Genomic DNA, 17,785 nt, shown 5'->3' with positions numbered 1-17,785 from the left:
CCCGGTAACAGTTCGAGATGCCACCTCAGTAGAAGCATTTAAGTCTCACCTTAAAACTCATTTGTATACTCTAGCCTTTAAATAGACTCCCTTTTTAGACCAGTTGATCTGCCGTTTCTTTTCTTTTTCTCCTATGTCCCACTCTCCCTTGTGGAGGGGGTCCGGTCCGATCCGGTGGCCATGTACTGCTCGCCTGTGTATCGGCTGGGGACATCTCTGCGCTGCTGATCAGCCTCCGCTTGGGATGGTTTCCTGCTGGCTCCGCTGTGAACGGGACTCTCGCTGCTGTGTTGGATCCGCTTTGGACTGGACTCTCGCGACTGTGTTGGATCCATTATGGATTGAACTTTCACAGTATCATGTTAGACCCGCTCGACATCCATTGCTTTCCTCCTCTCCAAGGTTCTCATAGTCATCATTATCACCGATGTCCCACTGGGTGTGAGTTTTCCTTGCCCTTATGTGGGCCTACCGAGGATGTCGTGGTGGTTTGTGCAGCCCTTTGAGACACTAGTGATTTAGGGCTATATAAGTAAACATTGATTGATTGATTGATTGATTGAAGAAGGCTATATCTCCTTCACAACTGAAAACCTCAACAATCCACACAAATTTGGAAAAGTTATAAAGTCTCTTATCTGTAATTAGAAGACCTCAGGATCTTACAAAACATGTTTTAAAAAACTATGTCCCTGTCTATGATAGGGTCTAACCAGGAAAGACTGTTCTACTTCCGATTGGTCTAATTTTAGATATTTAAGAAATAAATGTAGTTCTCTTATCAAGAAGGCTATATCTCCTTCACAACTGAAAACCTCAACAATCCACAGAAATTTGGAAAAGTTATAATGTCTCTTCCTGTAATTAGAAGACGTCAGGATCTTCCAAAACGTGTTTTAAAAAACCACGTCCGTGTCTATGATAGGGTCTAACCAGGAAAGACTATTCTACTTTTGATTAGTCTAATTTTAGATATTTAAGAAATAAATGTAGTTCTCTTATCAAAAAGGCTATATCTCCGTCATAACTGAAAACCTCAACAATCCACAGAAATTTGGGAAAGTTATAAAGTCTCTATCTGTAATTAGAAGACCTCAGGTTCTTACAAAACATGTTTTAAAAAACTATGTCCCTGTCTATGACAGGGCCTAAGCCAGGAAAGACTGTTCTACTTCCGATTGGTCTAATTTTAGATATTTAAGAAATAAATGTAGTTCTCTTATCAAGAAGGCTATATCTCCGTCACAACTGAAAACCTCAACAATCCACAGAAATTTGGGAAAGTTATAAAGTCTCTATCTGTAATTAGAAGACCTCAGGATCTTCCAAAACATGTTTTAAAAAACCACGTCCGTGTCTATGATAGGGTCTAACCAGGAAAGACTATTCTACTTTTTAATTAGTCTAATTTTAGATATTTAAGAAATAAATGTAGTTCTCTTATCAAAAAGGCTATATCTCCGTCACAACTGAAAACCTCAACAATCCACACAAATTTCGGAAAGTTATAAAGTCTCTATCTTTAAATAGAAGACCTCGGGATCTTCCAAAACATGTTTTAAAAAATGATGTCCCTGTCTATGATAGGACCAAGGTCCTAAATAGCTTTAACAAGCATTTTGTAGCTTTTGGTTCCTTGTTTGACTCCACACGAGCAGCCCCTGTGACTCCCTGCACAGGACCTCCAATGTCTCCTGGAGAGCTTTTTTAATTTTGTTCCTTTCACCGAGCAGGAAGTGCATAAAGCTCTCAAAGCTTTATATCACAATAAACCCCCTGGACCAGACTTGATAGAGCCTTACTTCTTGAAAATAGCTGATTTGTGTAGCACAACCTCTTATGGTTCTTTTTACTCTTTCAATTCAAAACAAAGAAATCCCCACTCGTTTGGAAGTCAACTTTTGTTACCCCTATATCCAAAGGAGGTAAACGATATCAAATTAGTGTGTTTTTTCAAAAATGCTTGAATATTATGTCTGTGATCAACTGAAAGAGTTCCTGTACTCTAACAAACTTATTTCTAAACGTCAATCCGACTCCAGGAAAAAGCATAGTACCATCAGGGCTGCTACTAAAGTGATAAATGATATACTTCTTGGGAAAAAAACATACAGTGCTTCCATCTTTATTGATCTGTCAAACGTTTTTCACACTCTGGATCATGCTATTTTAAAGCGTAGGCTTCTTTGTTTGGGACTATCTAATCATGTTGTTTCTTGGTTCACAAATGATTTGAGTGGCAGGAGCCAGAGTATTAAATGTGACGGTCTGTCTTCTGATTTTTAAAATGTCCACAAGGGAGTGGCACATGGTTCAATATTAGGGCCCCTCCTGTTCTTCATGTACAGTACAGGCCAACATTTTCTTTATTGTCATGACTATTTACATTGTAGATTGTCACTGAAGGCATCAAAACTATGAATGAACACGTGGAAAAAAAAAGGTAAATGAACTGAAAACATGTTTTGTATTCCCGTTTCTTCAAAATAGCCACCCTTTGCTCTAATTACTGTTTTGCACACTCTTGGTATTCTCTGGATGAGCTTCAAGAGGTAGTCACTTGAAAGGGTTTTCACTCCAATGGTGTCATAGTTGTGATGCCTTCAGTGACAATCTACAATGTAAATAGTCATGAAAATGCATTGAAATGAGAAGGTGTGTGCAAACTTTTGGCCCGTACTGTATATTAACAAATTACGACAAAACGTGTGTGACTCTAATGTGTACTTTTTTATGCCGTACAATTTTTGGTGTGAAACCTGCTAAAGCTGTAGAATCTCTGCAGATCTTTTTGATGTGTCCAGCACACATGTCTGCAGCTAAAACTAGTCCTAAATGCTGAAAAGACGAAACTATTGTCGTTTTCAAACACTAAGAATGTTCCTCAAACTATTCCCTTAGTGTCCACTCTTGAGGGAAATGTCATAGACGTTGTTAGAGTTGGACTTAGACAAAGTTATTTGATCCACAAGGGAAATTGTTCCACACAGTAGCTCAGTAACAAGGGATGGAAAGGGTAAGGATGGAAAAGATAATGCAGGTGTAAAGTAGACTAAAAATATACCATAGTAGCAATGTAAAATATATATCAATCAATCCATCAATGTTTACTTATATAGCCCTAAATCACTGGTGTCTCAAAGGGCTGCACAAACCACTACGACATCCTCGGTAGGCCCACATAAGGGCAAGGAAAACTCACACCCAGTGGGACGTCGGTGACAATGATGACTATGAGAACATGATACTGTGAAAGATCAATCCATAATGGATCCAACACAGTCGCGAGAGTCCAGTCCAGAGCGGATCCAACACAGCAGCGAGAGTCCCGTTCACAGCGGAGCCAGCAGGAAACCATCCCAAGCGGAGGCGGATCAGCAGCGCAGAGATCAGCAGCGCAGAGATGTCCCCAGCCGATACATGGCCACCGGATCGGACCGGACTCCCTCCACAAAGGAGAGTGGGACATAGAAGAAAAAGAAAAGAAACGGCAGATCAACTGGTCTAAAAAGGGAGTCTATTTAAAGGCTAGAGCATACAAATGAGTTTTAAGGTGAGACTTAAATGCTTCTACTGAGGTGGCATCTCGAACTGTTACCGGGAGGGCATTCCAGAGTACTGGAGCCCGAAATGAAAAAGCTCTACAGCCCGCAGACTTTTTTTGGGCTTTGGGGATCACTAATAAGCCGGAGTCCTTTGAACGCAGATTTCTTGCCGGGACATATGGTACAATACAATCGGCAAGATAGGATGGAGCTAGACCGTGTAGTATTTTATACGTAAGTAGTAAAACTAATGTATGTAATATTTACATATTATTAAATACCTCTGTATTTTGCCCGTTCGACTCGTTAACTTTCAAGCCCCATATAGGCGATATTGTGAAAAAAACGTATACTCATATTGGGCTTTTTCTTTCGAAATCAATTTTGTTACTAGAACATTTTTTATCTGTCTTAGACTATGGAGACCTGAACATGAATGCCTCCGCTCAATGTCTACATCGGGTTGACACTGTATGGTACAACTAACTGTAGGGCTTTGACCTATCATTGTGAGTTGTATTCTCGAGTGGGATGGCTTCTTTGTCCTCCGGAAGGCTGAGTCATTTCTATACTTTTATTTACAAGGCAATGCTGGGTCTACTGCCCTCCTACGAGAGGAGTGTTGACTCTTATTGTTTGCGTTCAAATGATCAATTGTTGCTCACTGTCGCATTTGCCCTTCCAGAACTGGGCAAAAGGGCTTTTGTTTACACTGCTCCCTTTGCATGGAACATGTACCCCGCCTACCGCCGGAATACAGCTGAGATAGGCTCCAGCACTCCCCAAGGGACACGCGGTAGAAAAATGGATGGATGGATGTTGCTAAAACAGACTGGAAATTAACTGAACTTATTTCATTGAACACTTTTAAGTCCAGATTGAAAGCATTTGAGATGACATTTTTGAATTGTAACTGTTTTTCTTAATGTGTAAGACATGTATTTTTATCAATCAATCAATCAATGTCTACTTATATAGCCCTAAATCACTAGTGTCTCAAAGGGCTGCACAAACCACCACGACATCCTCGGTAGGCCCACATAAGGGCACGGAAAACTCACACCCAGTGGGACATTGGTGACAATGATGACTATTAGAACCTTGGAGAGGAGGAAAGCAATGGATGTCGAGCGGATCTAACAGGATACTTCGAAAGTTCAATCCACAATGGATACAACACAGTCGCGAGAGTCCAGTCCAAGGAGGATCCAAGACACAGCAGCGAGAGTCCCGTTCACAGCGGAGCCAGCAGGAAACCATCCCAAGCGTAGGCGGACCAGCAGCGCAGAGATGTCCCCAGCCGATACACAGGCGAGCAGTACATGGCCACCGGATCGGACTGGACCCCCTCCACACGGGAGAGTGGGACATAGAAGAAAAAGAAAAGAAACGGCAGATCAACTGGTCTAAAAAGGGAGTCTATTTAAAGGCTAGAGTATACAAATGAGTTTTAAGGTGAGACTTAAATGCTTCTACTGAGGTGGCATCGCGAACTGTTACCGGGAGGGCATTCCAGAGTACTGGAGCCCGAACGGAAAATGTGGAATTTTTATGTAACTAGGGTTGTACGGTGGGCTGCACGGTGGCAGAGGGGTTAGTGCGTCTGCCTCACAATACGAAGTTCCTGCAGTCCTGGGTTCAAATCCAGGCTCTGGATCTTTCTGTGTGGAGTTTGCATGTTCTCCCCGTGAATGCGTGGGTTCCCTCCGGGTACTCCGGCTTCCTCCCACTTCCAAAGACATGCACCTGGGGATAGGCTCCTCCCACCTCCAAAGACATGCACCTGGGGATAGGCTCCTCCCACCTCCAAAGACATGCACCTGGGGATAGGCTCCTCCCACTTCCAAAGACATGCACCTGGGGATAGGTTGATTGGCAACACTAAATTGGCCCTAGTGTGTGAATGTGAGTGTGAATGTTGTCTGTCTATCTGTGTTGGCCCTGCGATGAGGTAGCGACTTGTCCAGGGTGTACCCCGCCTTCCGCCCGATTGTAGCTGAGATAGGCGCCAGCGCCCCCCGCAACCCCGAAAGGGAATAAGCGGTAGAAAATGGATGGAAGGGTTGTACGGTATACCGGTACTGGTACAGTATCGTGGTACTAATGAATCAAAAACGGTACTTTACTATGTTTGAAAAGTACCGGTTTCCTGGCATGATGTCGCAAAGTCACGTCATGACATTGCTGGTCTTGCGAGCAGAGGAGCATGTTCGGCAGCTCACAATCACAGAGTACTTACAAGCATACAAAGTGTGGAGACAGAATAGGGAGAATGGACACATTTTGGCTTGAAAAAACGACGACATTAGTAAAGTTATAACACTGAAAGAGCTGCTTTAGACATGGCTAGCTCGTTAGCGGCAAACATCCACCGCAGTCGGCAGTGTTTTAGCTACTTCTAAATCACTAATCTTCGCCTCCATGGCGACGAATAGAGTGAGTTTCTTACAAGACAGGACGAGGAATAGCTAAACATGCTTCACTACACACCGTAGGAGGATACGATAACTAACCGCAATGTAAACAAATGCCATGGGTGGATCCACTGTAATGATACCAAGTACAGGAGCGTATCGAGTCAATACTTCTATGATAAGATTGATATTTTTTACCGTCACAAAATCTTTTTTCCTTTTTAAAAAAATCATATTATGTTTATAAACTGAGGAAACACGTCTCTGGACAGATGAGGACTTTGACTATGACCAATGTATGATCCTGTAACTACTTTGTATCGGTTCGATACCCAAATTTGTGGTATCATCCCAAACTAATGTAAAGTATCCAAACAACAGAAGATTATTCCAATTCAACAGAAGTGTAGATGGAACATGTTAACAGTAAATGAACAAGTGGATTAATTATCAATTTCTACAGTTTGTCCCTGATAATTTGGGCGAAATAATAGAATGATAAATGACACAATGTGTTACTGCATACGTCAGCAGACTAATTAGTAGCCCTTGTTTGCTTACTTACTACTAAAAGACAAGTTGTCTAGTATGTTCGCGATATAATTTAAGGACAAAATTGTTCTTCGATTGCAATAAAAAACATATGTTTAATGTACCGTAGGATTTTTTGTTAAAATAAAGCCAATAATGCCATATTTTGCAGTCCTCCTTATTTAGAAAAGTACCGAAAAGTATCGTTATACATTTAAGTTCCGGTACTAAAATATTGGTGTCCGCACAACACTTCATCAATCAATCAATCAATGTTTATTTATATAGCCCCAAATCACAAATGTCTCAAAGGACTGCACAAATCATTACGACTACAACATCCTCGGAAGAACCCACAAAAGGGCAAGGAAAACTCACACCCAGTGGGCAGGGAGAATTCACATCCAGTGGGACGCCAGTGACAATGCTGACTATGAGAAACCTTGGAGAGGACCTCAGATGTGGGCAACACCCCCCCCCTAGGGGACCGAAAGCAATGGATGTCGAGCGGGTCTAACATGATACTGTGAAAGTTCAATCCATAGTGGCTCCAAGACAGCAGTGAGAGTCCCGTCCACAGGAAACCATCTCAAGCGGATCAGCAGCGTAGAGATGTCCCCAACCGATACAGGCGAGCGGTCCATCCTGGGTCCCAACGAGCGGTCCATCCTGGGTCTCGACTCTGGACAGTCAGTACTTCATCCATGGTCATCGGACCGGACCCCCTCCACAAGGGAGGGGGGGACATAGGAGAAAGAAAAGAAGCGGCAGATCAACTGGTCTAAAAAGGGAGTCTATTTAAAGGCTAGAGTATACAGATGAGTTTTAAGGTGAGACTTAAATGCTTCTACTGAGGTAGCATCTCGAACTGTTACCGGGAGGGCATTCCAGAGTACTGGAGCCCGAACGGAAAACGCTCTATAGCCCGCAGACTTTTTTTGGGCTCTAGGAATCACTAATAAGCCGGAGTCCTTTGAACGCAGATTTCTTGCCGGGACATATGGTACAATACAATCGGCAAGATAGGCTGGAGCTAGACCGTGTAGTATTTTATACGTAAGTAGTAAAACCTTAAAGTCACATCTTAAGTGCACAGGAAGCCAGTGCAGGTGAATATGTAACTGTAACTGTATCAATTGGACTTTCCTGGTTAAATAAAGGTTAAATAATTTTTTTTAAAAGGGCAATTTACAGGGTGCCCAACTGAAGTGGTAAAAGAGTGATTCTTTTCTGTATTTTTTTTGTAGTCCATCAGCCTGATCGAGCGTGGCAACCCATCCCGCAGCCTGGAGCAGGTGTGCCGGTGGGCCAACACGCAGCAGCGTGGAGACCCCGACCACGCCGAGTACCACGATCACGCCATCTTCCTCACAAGGCAAGATTTTGGTCCCGCAGGTATGCAAGGTACTGTATTCTCTCTCGATCGAGGCCTGTGCAGACTGAGTGCTCTATTCTGCTTCCATTCTCAAAGGGGTTCCAGTCTTTGCCCAGGTAATACTTCACAATGGCAGCGGGAGGCCGCCAGCATTAAAAAAAATTAAAAAAAACTTTAGCAGGCGGCCCTCCGGAACATTGCCTGTGGGACATTGACACCCCCTCTTGGACATGAAAAATGGATTTTTGAAGGGGCCTTTTTGGCATGTAGAGAAAAATCAGACCTTTTTCATGCGCTATAATGATTTCAAAACAAAAGTAACGCTACATGTATGTCAACAGGATGAGTTCATACATGTTCAGAGAGAACAAAACTGACAAAGGGAATTCATTTTTGCATATTACGAGAAGCAAAAATGACATTAACAAAGTAAGCAGGACTGTTAGTTGGTCAGTTAGTATTTTAATTCAATTAAATTACCACTGATAGTCACACACACACAAGGTGTGGTGAATTTACTCTCTGCGTTTGACCCATCCCCTTGTTCCACCCCCTGGGAGATGAGGGGGAGCAGTGAGCAGCAGCGTTGGACCTGCTCGGGAATCATTTTGGTGACATAACCCCCAATTCCAGCCCTTGATGCTGAATGCCAAGCAGGGAGGTAATGGGCCCCATTTTTTCAGTCTTTGGTATGCCCAACCAGTCTACATGTGCTTCGTGGACTTGGAGAAGGCATTGGACCGTGTCCCTCGGGAAGTCCTGTGGGGAGTGCTCAGAGAGTATGGGGTATCGGACTGTCTGATTGTCGCTCCCTGTATGATCAGTGCCAGAGCTTGGTCCGCATTGCCGGCAGTAAGTCGGACTCGTTTCCAGTGAGGGTTGGACTCCGCCAAGGCTGTCCTTTGTCACCGATTCTGTTCATAACTTTTATGGACAGAATTTCTAGGCGCAGTCAAGGCGTTGAGGGGTTCCGGTTTGGTGGCCGCAGGATTAGGTCTCTGCTTTTTGCAGATGATGTGGTCCTGATGGCTTCATCTGACCGGGATCTTCAGCTCTCACTGGATCGGTTCGCAGCCGAGTGTGAAGCGACCGGAATGAGAATCAGCACCTCCAAGTCCGAGTCCATGGTTCTCGCCCGGAAAAGGGTGGAGTGCCATCTCCGGGTTGGGGAGGAGACCCTGCCCCAAGTGGAGGAGTTCAAGTACCTATGAGTCTTGTTCAGGAGTGGGGGAAGAGTGGATCGTGAGATCGGTGCGGCGTCTTCAGTAATGCGGACGTTGTATCGATCCGTTGTGGTGAAGAAGGAGCTGAGCCGGAAGGCAAAGCTCTCAATTTACCGGTCGATCTACGTTCCCATCCTCACCTATGGTCATGAGCTTTGGGTCATGACCGAAAGGATAAGATCACGGGTACAAGCGCCCGAAATGAGTTTGGGTCTCTCCCTTAGAGATAGGGTGAGAAGCTCTGCCATCCCGGAGGGACTCAAAGTAGAGCCGCTGCTCCTTCACATGGAGAGGAGCCAGATGAGGTGGTTCGGGCATCTGGTCAGGATGCCACCCGAACGCCTCCCTAGGGATGTGTTTAGGGCACGTCCAGCCGGTAGGAGGCCACGGGGAAGACCCAGGACACGTTGGGAAGACTATGTCTCCCGGCTGGCCTGGGAACGCCTCGGGATCCCCCGGGCTGGATGAAGTAGCTGGGGAGAGGGAAGTCTGGGCTTCCCTGCTTAGGCTGCTGCCCCCGCGACCCGACCTCGGATAAGCGGAAGAAGATGGATGGTATGACTCGGCCGGGGTTTGAACTCACGACCTACCAATCTCAGGGCGGACACTCTAACCACAAATCCACTGAGCATGTTTGCGAGCTAGTCATAGAAAACAATCTCAATAAACATGTGGATTTTTTTCATATTAAATAGTAGAAGTAAAATGATCTGGTTGAATAGCTAGTTAGTGGAATTAAACAGAGATATGGTAAAATGGTACAATTGTATTTGCGACAGGCAGTTTGTTTTTTAGGTAGTATTTTAGCTTGATAGATACTGCATGTATCAATATTTCAATAAATGTTTTATTTTATAATAAGTATAACATGTTTACTTAATAAACATCACACTATCTGCCAGTTAGATATATAGTTAATTATTACAGTAAAACAACAATTTTAAAACAGTTCCTCACAAAACACAGCAGTGGATTGATACTTGAGCAAATTTAGAAAAGCTTGAATTTAGTTAGCTTTCTAGGTTTTCTACTAGAGCTTTTTTGTAGAACTACTTTATGTAGTTAGCTAGCTAGCTTCCAAGTTAGTTGGCGCATTCGTTGTATAACAAAACTGCAGAAAGTGTGGATCCAATTTCCACAAAAGCTGCAGAAAAAAACAATGAGTTAGCAGTTAGCTAGTTGGCTACAAAAATATGTAGATAAAAGTGGATTATTTTCACTATGTCAAAAATGGAACAGTTCAATTAAAGTTAACTAGTTTGCAGAAACAGACATATAATTAATCTCCCAGTCACTAGGTCAATTAGCTTGTTTATTAGCCTATTAGCTAGTCATCACATGCAAAAAAAGTAGTTAGCTAGCTTGCAAGGAAGGCATTTAGCGGTTAGCCGGTTGGCTACAAAAAATATGTAGATAAAAGTGGATTATTTTCACTAAATCAAAAATGGTAACAGTTTTATTATTATTAATGGGTTTGCAGAATCAGACATAAACTTGATCACCCAGTCAGTAGGTGAATTAGCTTGTTCGTTACCCTATTAGCTAGTCATCACATGCAAACAACAGTAGTTAGCTATCTTGCAAGGACAACATTTAGCAGTTAGCCGGTTGGCTACAAAAAATATGTAGATAAAAGTGGATTATTTTCACTCTGTCAAAAATGGTAACAGTTTAATTATTGTTAACAAGTTTGCAGAATCAGACATAAACCTCATCACCCAATCAGTAGGTGAATTAGCTTGTTCGTTAGGCTATTAGCTAGTCATCACATGCAAGAAAAGTAGTTGCCTAGCTTGCAAGGAAGACATTTAGCAGTTAGCTGGTTGGCTACAAAAAATATGTAGATAAAAGTGGATTATTTTCACTAAGTCAAAAATGGTAACAGTTTGATTATAGTTAACGAGTTTGCAGAATCAGACATAAACTTGATCACCCAGTCACTAGGTGAATTAGCTTGTTCATTAGCCTATTAGCTAGTCATCACATGCAAAAAAAAGTATTTAGCTAGCTTGCGAGGAAGGCATTTAGCAGTTAGCCGGTGTGCTACAAAAAATATGTAGATAAAAGTAGATTATTTTCACTATGGTAAAATGGTAATGGTTTAATTATAGTTAACGAGTTTGCAGAATCCGACATAAACTTCATCACCCAGTCAGTAGGTGAATTAGCTTATTCGCTAGCCTATTAGCTAGTCATCACATGCAAAAAAAAGTAGTTAGCTAGCTTGCATGAAAGGCATTTAACAGTTAGCCGGTTGGCTACAAAAAATATGTAGATAAAAGTAGATTATTTTCACTCTTTGTCAAAAATGGTAACAGTTCAATTATTATTCACGAGTTTGCAGAATTAGACATATAATTAATCATCCAGTCAGTAGGTGAATAAGCTTGTTCGTTAGCCTATTAGCGCGTCATCACATGCAAAAAAAGAAGTTAGCCAGCTTGCAAGGAAGGCCTTTAGCAGTTAGCCGCAAGGCTACAAAAAATATGTAGATAAAAGTGGATTATTTTCACTCTTTGTCAAAAATGGTAACAGTTTAATTATTATTCACGAGTTTGCAGAATTAGACATATAATTAATCACCCAGTGAGTAGGTGAATAAGCTTGTTCATTAGCCTATTAGCTCGTCATCACATGCAAAAAAAGAAGTTAGCCAGCTTGCAAGGAAGGTATTTTGCAGTTAGCCGGTTGGCTACAAAAAATATGTAGATAAAAGTGGATTATTTTCGCTCTTTGTCAAAAATGGTAACAGTTTAATTATTATTCACGAGTTTGCAGAATTAGACATATAATTAATCACCCAGTCAGTAGGTGAATAAGCTTGTTCATTAGCCTATTAGCTCGTCATCACATGCAAAAAAAGAAGTTAGCCAGCTTGCAAGGAAGGTATTTTGCAGTTAGCCGGTTGGCTACAAAAAATATGTAGATAAAAGTGGATTATTTTCGCTCTTTGTCAAAAATGGTAACAGTTTAATTATTGTTAACGAGTTTGCAGAATCAGACATAAACCTCATCACCCAAGTAGTAGATGAATTAGCTTGTTCATTAGCCTATTAGCTAGTCATCACATGCAAAAAAAAGTAGTTACCTAGCTTGCAAGGAAGGCATTTAACAGTTAGCTGGTTGGCTACAAAAAATATGTAGATACAAGTGGATTATTTTCACAAAGTCAAAAATCGTAACAGTCTGATTATTGTTAACGAGTTTGCAGAAACAGACATATAATTAATCTCCCAGTCAGTAGGTGAATCAGCTTGTTCATTAGCCTATTAGCTAGTCATCATATGCAAAAAAAATTAGTTAGCTAGCTTGCAGGGAAGGGATTTAGCAGTTAGCCGGTTGGCTACAAAAAATATGTAGATAAAAGTGGGTTATTTTCACTAAGTTAAAAATGGTAACAGTTTTATTATTGTTAACGAGTTTGCAGAATCCGACATAAACTTGATCACCCAGTCACTAGGTGAATTAGCTTGTTCATTAGCCTATTAGCTAGTCATCACATGCAAAAAAAAGTATTTAGCTAGCTTGCGAGGAAGGCATTTAGCAGTTAGCCGGTGTGCTACAAAAAATATGTAGATAAAAGTGGATTATTTTCACTATGGTAAAATGGTAATGGTTTAATTATAGTTAACGAGTTTGCAGAATCCGACATAAACTTCATCACCCAGTCAGTAGGTGAATTAGCTTATTCGCTAGCCTATTAGCTAGTCATCACATGCACTCTTTGTCAAAAATGGTAACAGTTTAATTATTATTCACGAGTTTGCAGAATTAGACATATAATTAATCACCCAGTCAGTAGGTGAATAAGCTTGTTCGTTAGCCTATTAGCTCGTCATCACATGCAAAAAAAGAAGTTAGCCAGCTTGCAAGGAAGGCATTTAGCAGTTAGCCGCAAGGCTACAAAAAATATGTAGATAAAAGTGGATTATTTTCACTCTTTGTCAAAAATGGTAACAGTTTAATTATTATTCACGAGTTTGCAGAATTAGACATATAATTAATCACCCAGTGAGTAGGTGAATAAGCTTGTTCATTAGCCTATTAGCTCGTCATCACATGCAAAAAAAGAAGTTAGCCAGCTTGCAAGGAAGGTATTTTGCAGTTAGCCGGTTGGCTACAAAAAATATGTAGATAAAAGTGGATTATTTTCGCTCTTTGTCAAAAATGGTAACAGTTTAATTATTGTTAACGAGTTTGCAGAATCAGACATAAACCTCATCACCCAAGTAGTAGATGAATTAGCTTGTTCATTAGCCTATTAGCTAGTCATCACATGCAAAAAAAAGTAGTTACCTAGCATGCAAGGAAGGCATTTAACAGTTAGCTGGTTGGCTACAAAAAATATGTAGATAAAAGTGGATTATTTTCACAAAGTCAAAAATCGTAACAGTCTGATTATTGTTAACGAGTTTGCAGAAACAGACATATAATTAATCTCCCAGTCAGTAGGTGAATTAGCTTGTTCATTAGCCTATTAGCTAGTCATCATATGCAAAAAAAATTAGTTAGCTAGCTTGCAGGGAAGGGATTTAGCAGTTAGCCGGTTGGCTACAAAAAATATGTAGATAAAAGTGGGTTATTTTCACAAAGTCAAAAATGGTAACAGTTTTATTATTGTTAACGAGTTTGCAGAATCCGACATAAACTTGATCACCCAGTCACTAGGTGAATTAGCTTGTTCATTAGCCTATTAGCTAGTCATCACATGCAAAAAAAGTAGTTAGCTAGCTTGCAAGGAAGACATTTAGCAGTTAGCCGGTTGGCTACAAAAAATATGTAGATAAAAGTGGATTATTTTCACTAAGTCAAAAATGGTAACAGTTTGATTATTGTTAACGAGTTTGCCGTATCAGACATATAATTAATAACCCAGTGAGTAGGTGAATAAGCTTGTTCGTTAGCCTATTAGCTCGTCATCACATGCAAAAAAAGAAGTTAGCCAGCTTGCAAGGAAGGCATTTAGCAGTTAGCCGCAAGGCTACAAAAAATATGTAGATAAAAGTGCATTATTTTCACTATGGTAAAATGGTAATGGTTTAATTATAGTTAACGAGTTTGCAGAATCCGACATAAACTTCATCACCCAGTGAGTAGGTGAATTAGCTTATTCGCTAATCTATTAGCTAGTCATCACATGCAAAAAAAGTAGTTAGCTAGCTTGCAAGAAAGGCATTTAGCAGTTAGCCGGTTGGCTACAAAAAATATGTGGATAAAAGTGGATTATTTTCTGGAGGTGAATTAGCTTGTTCGTTAGCCTATTAGCTAGTCATCCCATGCAAAAAAATTAGTTAGCTAGCTTGCAAGGAAGGCATTTAGCAGTTAGCCGCAAGGCTACAAAAATATGTAGATTAAAGTGGATTATTTTCACTATGTCAAAAATAGAAACAGTTTAATTATTGTTACGGGTTTGCAGAATCAGACATAAACTTGAGGTGAATTAGCTTGTTCGTTAGCCTATCAGCTCGTCATCACATGCAAAAAAAGTAGTTAGCCAGCTTGCAAGCGAGTTAATAACATGTTCCCAGAGAACAAAACCCTCTCTGTGCACAAGTTCAACGCCCGGCCGTGACCTTTTTGTATATTTTCAAGCACACATGTCATATTTAGTCGACTATACCTGCCGGGCTGGTTGCACCTACGCATGTTGCCGTGGCGACGGCCGTGTTGTGGTCACAACAAGGCGCGCCCCTCCAGTGTCTTGGCAGCACTATTTTTGGGAAAGGGGTTTCGTCCTCCTTAAGTAGACATTGCACGGGCTTGTCAAAGTTTGACTACGTTGGCAGTATTACACAAAAACTACTAAAGCAGTTCCCACGGAACTTCCTAGAAACGTGGCGCCGGGCCAAGGAAAGCCCAATGAAATGTCGCCGCGGCTTAATTTATTCCCCCTATTACATCAATGAAAAAGCTTCTGGCAAGGTAGCGAGCCTGGAGATCTGTATTTATTTTACAATTACTAGAAACATTCTTGGAATACACAAACACTAGAGTCATGTTGTCAGGTTGTTTGTTTAGAGCTAACTTCACACTATTTATTTATTATGTTTAGTTTGAGATATTAGTCTATTAACTCAGCTGAACAACTTATTTGTTTGCGTGTTTTTTACAGAAAAAGAACCAGATAAAGGTATGAGTTCTTTTGAATTGAGCAGTTTTGCTTTTATATCGCATTATTTGGGTACTTATTTAGCCAGCCAGCTAGTTTACTTTGTGTTTTGCTTAGGTAACTAAATATTACTAGTGCGGAAATCCGTATTTATTTTACAATTACCAGAAACATTCTTGGGATACACAAACACTAGAGTCATATTGTCAGGTTGTTTGTTTGTTATTAGCTAACGTCACACTATTTATTGATTTTTTTTAGTTTGAGATATCGGTCTATTAACTCAGCTGAACAACTTATTTGTTTGCGTGTTTGTTATAGAAAAAAAAACAGATACAGGTATGAGTTTTTTTTAATTGAGCAGTTTTACTTTTATATCGCATTATTTGGGTACTTATTTAGCCAGCCAGCTAGTTTACTTCGTGTTTTGCTTAGGTAACTAATATTACTAGTGCGGAAATCTGTATTTATTTTACAATTACCAGAAACATTCTTGGAATACACAAACATTAGAGTCATATTGTCAGGTTGTTTGTTTGTTATTAGCTAACGTCACACTATTTATTTTTTTTAGTTTGAGATCTTAGTCTATTAACTCAGCTGAACAACTTATTATTTGTTTGCGTGTTTGTTATAGAAAAAGAACCAGATAAAGGTATGACTTATTTTGAATTGAGCAGTTTTGCTTTTATATCGCATTATTTGGGTACTTATTTAGCCAGCCAGCTAGTTTACTTCGTGTTTTGCTTAGGTAACTAAATATTACTAGCGCGGAAATCTGTATTTGTTTTACAATTACCAGAAACATTCTTGGAATACACAAACACTAGAGTCATATTGTCAGGTTGTTTGTTTGTTATTAGCTAACGTCACACTATTTATTTTTTTTAGTTTGAGATATTAGTCTATTAACTCAGCTGAACAACTTATTTGTTTGCGTGTTTTTTACAGAAAAAGAACCAGATAAAGGTATGAGTTCTTTTGAATTGAGTAGTTTTGCTTTTATATCGCATTATTTGGGTACTTATTTAGCCAGCCAGCTAGTTTACTTCGTGTTTTGCTTAGGTAACTAAATATTACTAGTGCGGAAATCTGTATTTATTTTACAATTACCAGAAACGTTCTTGGAATACACAAACACTAGAGTCATATTGTCAGGTTGTTTGTTTGTTATTAGCTAACGTCACACTATTTATTGATTTTTTTTAGTTTGAGATATTAGTCTATTAACTCAGCTGAACAACTTATTATTTGTTTGCGTGTTTGTTGTAGAAAAAAAAACAGATAAAGGTATGAGTTTTTTTTAATTGAGCAGTTTTACTTTTATATCGCATTATTTGGGTACTTATTTAGCCAGCCAGCTAGTTTACTTCGTGTTTTGCTTAGGTAACTAAATATTACTAGTGCGGAAATCTGTATTTATTTTACAATTACCAGAAACATTCTTGGAATACACAAACACTAGAGTCATATTGGTAGGTTGTTTGTTTGTTATTAGCTAACGTCACACTATTTATTTTTTTTAGTTTGAGATATTAGTCTATTAACTCAGCTGAACAACTTATTATTTGTTTGCGTGTTTGTTGTAGAAAAAGAACCAGATAAAGGAATGAGTTTTTTTTAATTGAGCAGTTTTACTTTTATATCGCATTATTTGGGTACTTATTTAGCCAGCCAGCTAGTTTACTTCGTGTTTTACTTAGGTAACTAATATTACTAGTGCGGAAATCTGTATTTATTTTACAATTACCAGAAACGTTCTTGGAATACACAAACACTAGAGTCATATTGTCAGGTTGTTTGTTTGTTATTAGCTAACGTCAAACTATTTATTTATTTATTTTAGTTTGAGATACTAGTCTATTAACTCAGCTGAACAACTTATTATTTGTTTGCGTGTTTGTTATAGAAAAAGAACCAGATAAAGGTATGAGTTATTTTGAATTGAGCAGTTTTGCTTTTATATCGCATTATTTGGGTACTTATTTAGCCAGCCAGCTAGTTTACTTCGTGTTTTGCTTAGGTAACTAAATATTACTAGCGCAAAAATCCATATTTATTTTACAATTACCAGAAACATTCTTGGAATACACAAACACTAGAGTCATATTGTCAGGTTGTTTGTTTGTTATTAGCTAACGTCAAACTATTTATTTATTTTTTTTAGTTTGAGATATTAGTCTATTAACTCAGCTGAACAACTTATTATTTGTTTGCGTGTTTGTTATAGAAAAAGAACCAGATAAAGGTATGAGTTCTTTTGAATTGAGCAGTTTTACTTTTATATCGCATTATTTGGGTACTTATTTAGCCAGCCAGCTAGTTTACTTAGTGTTGTGCTTAGGTAACTAATATTACTAGTGCGGAAATCTGTATTTATTTTACAATTACCTGAAACATTCTTGGAATATACAAACACTAGAGTCATATTGGTAGGTTGTTTGTTTGTTAATAGCTAGCGTTACACTATTTGTTTATTTATTTATTTTGTTTAGTTCAAAATATTAGTCTATTAACTCAGCTGAACAACTTATTTGTTTGCGGTTTTTTTACAGAAAAAGAACCAAATAAAGGTATGAGTTCTTTTG

General features: G+C 39.6%; 1 protein-coding gene across 3 annotated transcripts in view; it reads left to right on the top strand.

The window, feature by feature from the left end:
- LOC133558409 (A disintegrin and metalloproteinase with thrombospondin motifs 14) overlaps positions 1-17,785 on the top strand; it is a 136,654-nt gene that overhangs the window by 55,431 nt on the left and 63,438 nt on the right. For 2 of the 3 annotated variants that reach the window (XM_061909777.1, XM_061909779.1), the window contains exon 6: positions 7,738-7,894. In XM_061909777.1, coding sequence (XP_061765761.1) covers positions 7,738-7,894 — 157 coding nt within the window. The remainder of the gene's footprint in view (positions 1-7,737; positions 7,895-17,785) is intronic. The other variant, XM_061909778.1, reaches the window with a different exon arrangement.

Source organism: Nerophis ophidion, linkage group LG08 (assembly GCF_033978795.1).
Source record: "Nerophis ophidion isolate RoL-2023_Sa linkage group LG08, RoL_Noph_v1.0, whole genome shotgun sequence".
Lineage (NCBI taxonomy): Eukaryota > Metazoa > Chordata > Actinopteri > Syngnathiformes > Syngnathidae > Nerophis > Nerophis ophidion.
The sequence above is the reverse complement of the archived record's forward strand: the minus strand, read 5'-3'. Positions and strand labels throughout refer to the sequence as shown.